This window comes from Dama dama, chromosome X (genome assembly GCF_033118175.1).
Source record: "Dama dama isolate Ldn47 chromosome X, ASM3311817v1, whole genome shotgun sequence".
NCBI classification, from domain to species: Eukaryota; Metazoa; Chordata; class Mammalia; order Artiodactyla; family Cervidae; genus Dama; species Dama dama.
Window position 1 is genome coordinate 130225170 of NC_083714.1, and position 12446 is coordinate 130237615.

The following is a 12446-nucleotide window of genomic DNA, read 5'->3' on the forward strand; positions in this document are numbered from 1 at the left end:
AAAAAACATTAACATTTTTGAAGAGTCCAGGCCAGTTGTCTTACAGAATTTTTGCAACCTGTTTTTGGCTATTTCCTCATAATTAGAGTCAGGTGAAACATTTTGACAAGTGGCCATATCCTTTTTTACAATGTGAACTGTCTACTGTGCAGATAAGTCTGTCCAGAACGCTCCCCTAACTGTTCCAGGGCTCTTATGTGAAGCTGTTAGTAGCATTATGTAAAATGAAAATCTTCAGTTTTTTTTTGGTAATGACATGTCTTAAAATTTTTTTCTTTTTTCTCTTTAGGCCAGCCTTTGTAAATCCACTCACTGTTGAAAGCCCAGAGGAAGAAGAGCTCTTTCGACAGGGAGAATGTATATTAATTTGTTCATAATAAGATATAATTTTAAAAACATATTAACTCTGTTGCAGAGGAAATTATTTAAGAGTATGTATGGACTCCTCATACCAGTCAAGTGTCCAAAGAGTCCATTCTTGGGACAATTTTATTGATCATACAATATTAAGTAATTTGTTTTCTCACCTTTGATGAAATGCGAGTTGTCTCTTAATGAAATAACTGCTGGTTGGGGCTGTAGGTCAAGGTGATTATAAGTGATCTCACACTGAGTTGATATGATTTCCATCTGAAAGCAAAAAATCACTGGAAGTTTTATGTAGCCTCAGCAGCCTTCTCTGGGATAAATGTATAATTTCCAGTCGGCCTTTCCACATCTGGAAATCCTGTGTTTATAGGGTTCTAGGCAGCCCTGGACAGGAGGCTTGTGCTGTAATGTGGCCCTTCTGATCATAGCTCCCCTGTTGCAGTGAACAAGGGGAGAAGGGTCGCCTTCAGCTCCACGTCATTACTGAAAATGGCCCCCACTGCCGAGGAGAGGACAACCATACATGAGATGTTTCTTAGCACGCTGGATCCAAAGTAAGTTAGGATGGTGAGATTCTGGGTTGGGAAAGTAGGCCTTCTCCAGAGCCACACTTGCTCGAACATATTGGGTGGTGTTTGTAAATATTTTACTTTTCTGCAGCAGAGCCATGGCATTGACAGGGTTTCCTCAATCTCCATTTGTACAGGACTATAAGTTTTCGAAGTCGAGTTTTGCCTCCTAATGCAGTGTGGATGGAGAATTCAAAACTCAAGAGCTTGGATATTTGCCACCCTCAGGTATTGGAACTTGGTGAAGAATCTTCTAAACAGGATAACTAGGACTCATGACACTCATCTAAGATTTGACCTGCTTTTCAACTGTCCTCTGTTCTATGGCATTGTTAATTCCTTATTCTGTAGATTTGTATAGTCACAAGCTTGTATTTATTAATATTTATCTTATGTCCTATAGGAGCGGAACATTTTCAATCGAATCTTTGGTGGTTTCCTTATGAGGAAAGCATATGAACTTGGATGGGCTACTGCTTGTAACTTTGGGTGAGTTAGATTTAAGGTAGTCTTGCGCTTCTCTGGTGGCTCACACGTTAAAGCGTCTGCCTGCAATGAGGGAGACCTGGGTTTGATCCCTGGGTTGGGAAGATACCCTGGAGAAGGAAATGGCAACCCACTCCAGTATTCTTGCCTGGAGAATCCCATGGACGGAGGAGCCTGGTGGGCTACAGTCCACGGGGTCGCAAAGAGTTGGACACGACTAAGCGACTTCACATTCACTTTCACTTTAACTCCTGAGAAGTCGTTTATACTACCACACTCAGGGAAACGTTTTGGACCAGTCTGAATGTGTTTGGTAGTATATGGTGTTTTTAAATAAATGCTACACTGGTTCCAGATGGGTTTGTTTTTTATTTAAATTTTTTTATTGGAATGTAATTGCTTTACAATATTGCATTGGTTTCTGCTGTACAATGACATGAATTAGCTATAAATATACATATATCCCCTCCCTCTTAAGCCTCCCACTCCACTCCCCTTCTCCCCCTCTAGGTCATCGCAGAGCACCTAGCTGAGATCCTTGTGTCATAAGCAGTTTCTTACTAGCTGTTATTTTACATGTGGTAGTGTATATATGTCAGTGCTACTCTTCCAATTCGTCCCACCCTCTCCTTCCCCCTGATCTTCATTTTAGAAGGTTCTTGCTCTGATGCTGTCAGTTAGTACATTAAAGACCTGCTGAGAAAAAGGGGTGATGACATGAAGCAGGGAAAAGATAATTTTGGCACTGATCTGGTCATAGTGTCATCTCTTACCATTCCTTACTGGTGTGATTATTTCCTTCTCCTCTAGGTTTATTCTTTGATCTTTTAAAGTTTGCTTTGGAGGATTATTAGGGAAAAACTAGAGATCATCTGAATTTTGCAGTTGACCCCAAGTATTATCTTTCCCTGATAGTGGTTCCCGACCATTTATAGTTGCCGTGGATGATATCATGTTTCAGAAACCTGTCGAGGTGGGATCGTTGCTGTTTCTTTCCGCGCAGGTAGGTGTGTGATGAGACAGGGAAATATAATCTTTTATTATTTGGGCCTAAAAGAGAGGCTTTTATATTCTAAAGCCACCATTTGTCTTATGACTGCTTTCTTCCCTCTTCCTGATGCAACTAACTATCATGTCCCTAATCACTTAGGTCTGCTTTACTCAGGGGAATTACATTCAAGTCAGAGTTCACAGTGAGGTGGCCTCTCTTCAGGATAAAGAGCACATGACCACCAATGTCTTTCATTTCACGTTCATGTCGGAAAAGGAAGTGCCCTTGGTTTTCCCTAGAACATATGGAGGTAAGTGATAATGACTGCTTGTCCCTAACAAGGGGAACTTTCAAAGATATTTTTCTCCTTTTAGATTGTTTTAAGAAGTACTCTGATGCCCATCTGCCCGAGTGCATGTCTTTAAGGGATTGTGCCTTTGAGATTCTGCAGCCCTGAAAGTCAGGGTGCCTCATGGCCCTTAGGTGGTCTTTGCTGTTCTGCCTGCCTGGCCATTGTCTGAAGGGCTGGTGCCAGTGCAAGCAGCCGCTGGTGGTTAGGACTGGTCCTGCCAAAGGGCTGGAGTTGAGGCCCACTCCCTGGGGTATGTGGCCCGTTCTCTGGCCCAGCATTGCACGCCTCATGTCAACTTTGCATTCCCATTGCTGTCCCAGGGTTCCCAGGTGGTCTTGTGTTTGTACAATAATTTTCTTAGGTTTCTCCAGGGCTCTCTCACTCTCTTGTGTTCCAGAGTCCATGTTGTATTTAGATGGGCAGCGGCATTTCAAATCTATGAGTGCACCAGTGACCTTGAAAAGGGACTACGTGGTCGAGCCCTAGGAAGACTGCGCTTGTTGAAGGCCAGCACCCCGCAGTGACACAGTGCTGGATGAAGGCCTGAGCGAGTGTATCGATTTTAGTGTTTATTCTCATCTTCCATGGAGATGAAGGATGTATTCAGCTTTTACGATGGTCAGAAAAGAGGAACGAGAAATGGCTGGGTGGGGCAGAGGGAGAAAGAATTATTGAATAATAAATACTTTTAAGAATTTAAATTGTGAAGCTACCATGTTGCCTCCTGTCTGCTTAGGAAATGAGGGCAGAATGCCTTTTTATGTGGCTGGACACATTCTTTTTTTACACATATTGCAACTGTCAAATCTACATGGTTTCCTGCCCAGGCATTTGGAGGGCATTTGTTAAACCTGACCTATACTGCAGTTCCCCTTTGTTGTTTAAATCCTGTCTACCCTATGTGATTCCTTTGTAATTTTACCTCTTTCTAGTTCCCAGCTTTTGTTGTTAGCAGAGGACAGATGTAAAGTTGAAGTGAAAGGATTCAACAAAAGACACAGCATTTGTAAGAACCTGTGGGACACTTTAGATCGGAAACCATACCAAGAGGAGGAGTTCACAGATGGTCTAGGTCAGGAGATGCAGGACCAAATGTTCCTTCTTCCACTCACCTGACAGCGCTTCAGTACACTCTGCTAGGGGCTGGGAATCTTATATCTGATGAAAAAAGAGGAACAGTAATGGTAATAACAGCTGCTTATGCTTATGGAGCACTTGCCCTGTGCTAGATCACCGACACTATGAGGTAGGCTGTGTAACTCACTCACTGGGTTCGGGCACTCAGGAATCTGAGGCCCAGAGAGGTTCATAACCTGATCAGGCTCCTTCATCTGGTCGATGGTGCTGCTGGGATTCATAACCAGGTAGTGTGGGGCTTGGTACTGCTTTCTGGGATTGTAGCAAGGGACGCTATGCCCAGTATCACAGAGCCACCTGGGAACCCAAAGGGACATATTCCCATGAATATGCAGCCAAGATCCAGTTTCTTCTTTGATGTGAAGTTGATCAAGTACAGAAGAGAGAAAAACCAGGCTGCACAGAGGGGTAAAAAGTCACTTCTGAAAAGATGTTCCCACGAAAGAAACAGTGTGGGTTCTAGAGTGGCTGTCACAAACTTGGCTATCTACCTCTGAATCGGCTGTAGTACTTAAAAAAAAATTCTATGAATGTAATGTTTATTGAAACTACAGTTACATGAATGAGTACTTCTAGCATAAATAGTCGTGGGAACAAACAGCTGCTCTGGAGGTGGGCAGTTGGACTCATGGCCCCCAGTGTGTGCCCATTGTAAGCTTGCATCTATCTTCCTTCCCCTGCCCATGGCCCCCTGAGCTGTATTATCTGTACTACCATTCTGAGTTTCACCTGGCCCTTCAGTACTGCATTTTGCAGGTCTGCCTATAACCTGGTGGGGTCCCTGAGCTGCCTGGCGGGAAGAAGGGACAGCCCTGCGGAGTTGTCTGAATGTGTTAATAAGCAGAGTTCAGTTGAGAGACCCACTGCATGCTGATATATAGATTGTACATTATGCACTTAAGCTCTTATTGCTGAAGCTTTTGCAAGAAGTTTTCTTCCTGTTGTGAGAAATGTTGCAGTTAATATCCTAAAGCTAAAACATTTAATTCTTAAGTTGTTTTCTTTGGAAAACTGTTGATAAGTGATCTGTATGTCAAAATAGTATGCACAAATACACACTGAGGAAACCAGATCTGAAAGAGACACGTGCACCCCAATGTTCATCGCAGCACTGTTTATAATAGCCAGGACATGGAAGCAAGCTAGATGCCCATCAGCAGATGAATGGATAAGGAAGCTGTGGTACATATACACCATGGAATATTACTCAGCCATTAAAAAGAACTCATTTGAACCAGTCCTAATGAGATGGATGAAGCTGGAGCCCCTTACACAGAGTGAAGTAAGCCAGAAAGATAAAGAACATTACAGCATACTAACACATATATATGGAATTTAGAAAGATGGTAACGATAACCCTATATGCAAAATGGAAAAAGAGACACAGAAATACAGAACAGACTTTTGAACTCTGTGGGAGAAGGTGAGGGTGGGATGTTTCGAAAGAACAGCATGTATATTATCTAGGGTGAAACAGATCACCAGCCCAGGTGGGATGCATGAGACAAGTGCTCGGGCCTGGTGCACTGGGAAGACCCAGAGGAATCGGGTGGAGAGGGAGGTGGGAGGGGGGATCGGGATGGGGAATACGTGTAAATCTATGGCTGATTCATATCAATGTATGACAAAACCCACTGAAATGTGAAGTAATTAGCGTCCAACTAATAAAAAAAATACAAGCCAGAAGAGTAAAAAAAAAAAAAAAAGTATGCACAAGACTTTGAATATGTATTTCAAGTAACTCTTGAGCAGTTGTATACATTCATTTAACTTATTAGCAATTTTCCTGGATTTGGCTGAATTTTAACCTTTACTTTTATTTCTCTTAAAGTTTTTTTTGATGGGGACCATTTTTAAAGTCTTTATTCAATTTGTTACAATATTGCTTCTGTTGTTTTTTATGTTTTGTTTTTTTGGCCACTTGGCATGTGGGAATCTTTGCTCCCCAACTAGGGATCAGACCTGCACCCCTGCTTTGGAAGGTGAAGTTTCAACCACTAGGCCACCAGGGAAGTCCCTATCCTTTAGTTTTAAAGACATCTTTGCCATTTCAATAGGTGAAAAATGACATTTGTTAATTGCTTTCTTTGAATTTTACTGAGATTGAACTTTTAAGTATCGCTTTTTTTTTCAGTTAAATAACTTGAGTAACTTTGGATATCAGATTTTAAGTCAAATTATGTTGTCTACAAATAACAGTTTTAATATTACAAGAGCTAGAGATTTTTATTTTTAATACAGGACTTTAAGAAGATGAGATGAAGCAAACTCTGAAGGGTGCATAGTATGTTCTCGGTGTTCAGTGTTTTGTCCCTCTTCTGTAAGGAATAGCGGACTTTCAGCCAGTACCAGCCCTGCTGCTGGTCTAGTGCAGAACTTCCTAAAATGGGTGGGACATAGTTTTATGTTGACTAGTCCATGTGGAGATATCCCCATTTTACATCAGGCATGTATTACTGTGTTCTTACTTTTTGCTCATATAGTTCTTCACTGGGAAGTCGTCAAGGATGATGTCTTTATTGTTAGTTTTCTTGAAAGAGTTCACTTCACATTAGTGTGCTCTGCACTGTGTTGTGTGTGTCCACATGAGGCTGTGGCTCCATTTCTCGTGGTAACCAGAGTGTTCTACATGGCTATGTGTTCCCTTTGCAAGGTATCTTCTGCTCTTTCTCCTCTCTGTTAATAGTCAGTAACTTGATTCCTGAAGAACTGAAGGTTGCCCTCCACCCCCACCCCAGGAAATTCACCATTTTATTTTTCATTTCTATGAGTTTGGGCAGAGTAAAAGACTTGTCATCTTTCAGTAGACACATTTGATTCTGTGGTGTGGCTGGGCTCATCTGGGAGTTTTTTCTGCTCTTTGCGGTGTTGGCTGGCATCACTCATGCAGCTATGTTCAATCAGGAGCTCATCTGGGGCTAGAACAGCTGGCCCATCAGCTGGGGCTGCTGGAATGGGTGGGGGCTAGCCAGGCCTCTCTGAGCAGGCTAGTTGAATTTCTTATATGGTGTCTTATGGGCTCCATGAGCAACCAGCCAGATTCCTAGCTCCTAACTGTGTCATCATCCTGCCTCTCAAAGTCATTTCTGTGAAGAGTGATCATGGTGTCATGGAAGTTCCCAAAGGTGAGCACTGGAAAGAAGCTACCAGTTAAATGATTGAGAGGTCGCTGGTAAGAAAAAAAATGGTTTCAAAAAGCAATGGTGTCTGGGTGGAATGAGGCTGAGTAATTCCAAGCATCCAGCTCTCTTTCCTGGGTGAAGTCCTTGAACTCTGGTGAGATGCTCTTTGATAAACATTTTATATGTTTATATTATAAACAGTACAATTTATGAGATTTTATAAAATTTCCTATTAATATTTTATTTACAAGAAACATCGGGAGGCACTGCATCAGATACCCCTTCTCTGGTAGTTTATAATACGTATTAACTTACAAAAGACTTTGAAAAGTAGGGCCATTAGAACGACTCTTTTAACTTTTTAAATCAGCTTTTGTGAAACTTATTTGATTAAGGACTTTGTTGTCGTTGTTAATACCTATGAATAAATGGAACATATTAGGTGTTTTAATAGCTTTTACAAAGCCGTGATTATACTCTCTATTTTGTAACCTGAAAAGGTGTATGTATATTGTCCAAGGGGGAAAATATTATGCCCTTTTCTGCTATGGAGAATCAATTATTAGTATTATGTTTCTTAACAAATTTATTTATTTTTATAATTTTTGTTTTTTTTAACACCAAAAACATTTTGTATTGAAAGTGAAAGTGAAGTTGCTCAGTTGTGTCTGACTCTTTGCGACCCCATAGACTGTAGTCTATCAGGCTCCTCCGTCCATGGGATTTTCCAGGCAATAGTACTGGAGTGGGTTGCCATTTCCTTCTCCAGGGTATCTTCCCGACTCAGGGATCGAACCGGGGTCTCCCTCATTTTGTATTGGGATATAGCCAATTAACAGTGTTTTGGTACTTTCGGGTGAACAGCAAAGGGACTTAGCCATACATGTACATGTATCTTAGAAACAAATTTAGAGCAGCATTTCAGATCTGACTATCACTTTCCAGTGTTGGCAGTCTTGCTTTTTTTTTTTTTATGTTTACTTATTTAATTATTTTGATCTTTGGCCTCGCCACATGACTAGCAGGATCTTAGTTCTCTAACCAGGGGTCGAATTCATGCCGTCAGCAATGAAAATGGGGAGTCCTAACCACTGGACCCCCAGGGAATCCCCAGTCTTGGTTATAAGTTTTTTATCTAGAAAGTGAAAGTCACTCAGTCATGTTTGACTCTTTGTGACCCCATGGACTATACAGTCCATGGAATTCTCTGGGCCAGAATACTGGAGTGGGTAGCCTTTCCCTTTACCAGGGGATTTTCCCAACCCAGGGGTTGAACCGAGGTCTCCCTCATTGCAGGCGGATTCTTTACCTGCTGAGCAGGAGTGTAATTTCTTGCTGTCACTGCTGATATTTTATAAAACATTAACACGTAACAGTGCATTTAACTTAAAAAATTCTGAGTAGCTCAGCTGGTAAAGAACCCTGGTTCGATTCCTGGGTTGGCAAGATCTTCTGAAGAAGGGATAGGCTACCCGCTCCAGTATTCTTGGACTTCCCAGGTGGCTCAGACAGTAAAGAATCCATCTGCAATGTGGGAAACATGGGTTTGATCCCTGGGTTGGGAAGATCCCGTGGAGGAGGGCATGACCACCCACTCCAGTATTCTTGCCTGAAGAATCCCCATGGACAGAGGAGCCTGGGAGGCTGCTGTCCATGGGGTTGCAAAGAGTCAGACACAACTGAGTGACTAAGCATACATACACACAATCTTCTAGCATTATGCCCCATTTACAGATGTGAAGAGGAAGGGAGAAGGAAATACATTAGGAAGCTGGTAAAGGTTAGTTTATAAGGTATTTGCATCCATTCTGATACAGAGAATACAAGTTTGTGTTTTTCAGTTTCTGTACAAGAGCCTCAGGTTCAGTGATGTATGCTTTAATGTGAAAACATTTGGAAATAATTACCAATTCTTTAGGGGCCTCCCCAGTGGCTGAGTGGTGAAAAAGCTGCCTGCTAAACTGGAGACATGGGTTTGATCCCTGGGTCAGGAACATCCCCTGGAGGAGGAACTAACAACCCACTCCAGTATTCTTGCCTGGGAAATCCCATGGACAGAGGAGCCTGGTGGGCTACAGTCCATGGGGTCACAAAGAGTAGGACACGACTGAGCATGCATGCACGTATTCTTTATTTGGTTATACAGAACCCCATGGCAACTTGTATTAGCATATTAATACTAATGTGCAGCGTGGCAAAATACCAGTCACAAGATGTAATCATCATAAAATAAAATTTTTATATACGGCTAATACATACTGGATTCTTAGCACTGTGCTAATGACATCAAAATGTATTTTCTCACTTAATCCTTACAATCAGCTTTTGAGGTCAACACCATTATTACCCACTTTTTCAGATGAGGAAAGCGAGACATAGAGAGGAAAGTAACTTGCCACAGCATATCTTGTAACTATATAGAGGTAGGAGTAGGTGCTATAGACCCACACTATGTCTAGAAGCTTTACCACATAACATTTTCTCAGCTAGTGTGATAAGAGTTAACTTGTGATTTATATATATGTAAATATGCATTGGAATATAATTGGGCCTCAACGATAAGAGATGAGGATGGTTGACTTATTTGGGACATTTAAAAGAAGTATTTATTTTTGGCTGTGCTAAGCAGGCTTTTCTCTAGTTGCAGCGAGCCGAGGCTACTTTCTAGTTGGAGAGCATGGGCTTCTCATTGCGGTAACTTCTCTTGCTCAGAATGGGCTCTAGGGTGTGTGGGCTTCAGTACTGGTGGTTCCTGATACTCTAGAGTACAGGCTGAGTAGCTGTGGTACACGGGCTTAGTTGCTTTGTGGCATGTGAGATCTTCCCGGATCAGCGATCGGACCCATGTCTTCTGCCTTGGAGGGTGGATTCTTTATAACTGAGCCCCTGGGCATTTAACTTGCTCTTAGAGACAAACTTTTGGTACAGTTGTGATTGACTCTCTAAAGTGACTTGTGAATGTTTTCTCTCCCTCCCTTGGCAACAAATAATGAACTATTTTAAAATAGGTAATAGTAAAGAGAGATTAAAAATAGGGATTTGGCAAGTTCAAAAACGGATTTAAGGACCCTTGAAGAGTCACTGCTTCTAGATAAAACTGTTGTATCATGGGATTGTTTTGGTCTAAGGGGATCAATCTGAGGTGGATTTGGCGTCCTTTGGTCCAGTGGGTATTTCAGGCAGGCAGTGTGTCCATACCTATGCATTCTTGCCTGTGTCTGCAACCAGCCTGTTCAGAGGATAGGGTGGATGGGTGGGGGGGTTCATCTTTCTGGGTTCTGTTTCCTTCTTCATAAAAGGGGAGGCAGTTTTCTCATCCACAGTTTCCTGATTTAGGCCTATTTTCCTCCACTTGATTTGGCTGTTGGGTTAGTGAAAAATTTGAATGCCTGTACTGCACATAATGTAAAAAATCAGGTTCCATTTAAGATGTGTAAGCTAAAAAACATGGAGCTTCAGAATAAACCAAGACCGTCTCAAAACCATTCAGTAAGCCAGAGGCATTGATAAAGTAATACCTCAGAGAAAGGATTATAGTAAATGAAAGAAAGGGTAGGATATTTTTATTTCTGTGTCATGGAAATTATGTACCTTTGATAGAGGGAATAGTATGACTAAAACAAATGAACAAAACCATAATGGAAGGAAAATCACATATGACAAAGTATTGATATGCCAGGCTTTATTGTATCCTGATTTTATTTGTATATACACACACATTTCAGTTCAGTTCAGTCATTCAGTTGTGTCCAACTCTTTGGGACCCCATGGACTGCAGCACACCAGGCTTCCCTGTCCATCACCAAGTCCTGGAACTTGCTCAAACTCATGTCCGTTGAGTCGGTGATGCCATCCAACCATCTCATCCTCTGTCGTCCCCTTCTCCTCCTGCCTTCAGTCTTTCCCAGCATCAGGGTCTTTTCCAATGAGTCAGTTCTTCACATCAGGTGACCAAAGTATTGGAGTTTCAGCTTCAGCATCAGTCTGTCCAATGAATATTCAGGACTGATTTCCTTTAGGATTGACTAGTTTGATCTACATTATATATATATGCATTTGTTAAAAAAAAAGTGACCCATTAATAGGTCATGTAATTTAGTGGGTTGTAGCCAACATTACAAAAATAAAAGAATGCGTCACACATAGTTCATGTGAAACTTGCTATATATGTGCATGGTGCACACACACACATGGTTGTGCTAGGTCACAGTATAAAATGTACTTCTACCTAGGTCATGGTCATTGATGGGAGGGGTACTCAGTACGGATTAAGATGCTTCCTTGAGTTGTACTCAGTTTTGAATTGGTCTGAATTTTAAGGTTTTTTTCCCCCATCTTTTTTCTTGTGTGTGCTAGTCACTTAGTCATGTCAGACCGTTTGCGACTCCATGGACTGTAGCCCGCCAGGCTCCTCTGTCCATAGAATTCTCCAGGCAAGAATACTGGAGTGGTTTGCCATTCCGTTTTTCCAGGGGATCTTCCTGACCCAGGGATCAAACCTTGGTCTCCTGCATTGGAGGCGGATTCTTTACCATCTGAGCCACAGGGATACTCTTTTTTTCTTAGATTGGTTAAAAAACAAAAAACAAAAATAGAGGACTTCCCTGGTGGTCCAGTGGTTCAGACTTCACACTTCCAGTGCAGGGGGTGCTTTGATCCCTGTTAGAAAACTAAGATCCCACATGCTGTGCTGCCTGGCCACGTACAAGAAAAGCGTTCCAAAAATCGTTTGGGTTAGTTGTTGCTCTGAATAGTTTATCCTGAAAGGGGGTGGGGTGGGGGTCACGGGCGGAAACCTCAGGACAGGGGACTTTTGGTGTGCTGGGCGCCATCTCGTGGCCTTTAGGTTACAGTGCAACGTAACTCCCTTTGATAGAGAACTTGCGAATCGTTTTCCTGATGTCCTGGCTGAGCTGTACAAATGGCCAGCGCTTGAAGTTAAACCCGTCTGAAGATTCAGTTCTTACCTTCGTTTATCCTTGGCCTCACACTCGACCCGTAACTCTAGCCAGTCATGAGAGAGGATGATCATGAGACCAGTCAGCGCTTAGTCTCTCGAGGTTGGGTCACATGCACTGCCTTTTTAAATAAGGACAGTATACTGGCAGTGGATTCCGCTTTCAGTGGAGGAAGAGGAAATGGGCTTATACTTTCCCTCCTCTGTGATGCCTTCTCTCATCCCTATCTTCCCTGTTGTTCATGCTGGCCTTGGAGCCAACACAAGTGTCAGCATTTTTAGTATTTATTCTGCTTTTTCACTGATTCACTGATTTATTCACTGATTGATTTTTTACATGCTTATTTGGGAAACTGGGCTTCTTGATGGAAGGGATTGTGCCGTATCTTTTTATTCGTATTACGTAGCAAAGTACCTTGCATGTATGCAGGTCATAATTTCCTTGTGAATGAATATGCATGAT

General features: G+C 42.1%; 1 protein-coding gene across 1 annotated transcript in view; it reads left to right on the forward strand.

Annotated features, from left to right (window-relative positions):
* The window catches only part of ACOT9 (acyl-CoA thioesterase 9), a 29150-nt gene extending 25682 nt beyond the window's left edge, over positions 1 to 3468 (forward strand). The window contains exons 9-15 of the mRNA XM_061137454.1: positions 290 to 357; positions 812 to 923; positions 1076 to 1166; positions 1342 to 1427; positions 2340 to 2427; positions 2575 to 2725; positions 3165 to 3468. Coding sequence (XP_060993437.1) covers positions 290 to 357; positions 812 to 923; positions 1076 to 1166; positions 1342 to 1427; positions 2340 to 2427; positions 2575 to 2725; positions 3165 to 3253 — 685 coding nt within the window. The 3' untranslated portion in view covers positions 3254 to 3468. The remainder of the gene's footprint in view (positions 1 to 289; positions 358 to 811; positions 924 to 1075; positions 1167 to 1341; positions 1428 to 2339; positions 2428 to 2574; positions 2726 to 3164) is intronic.
* Positions 3469 to 12446: the final 8978 nt, after the last annotated feature.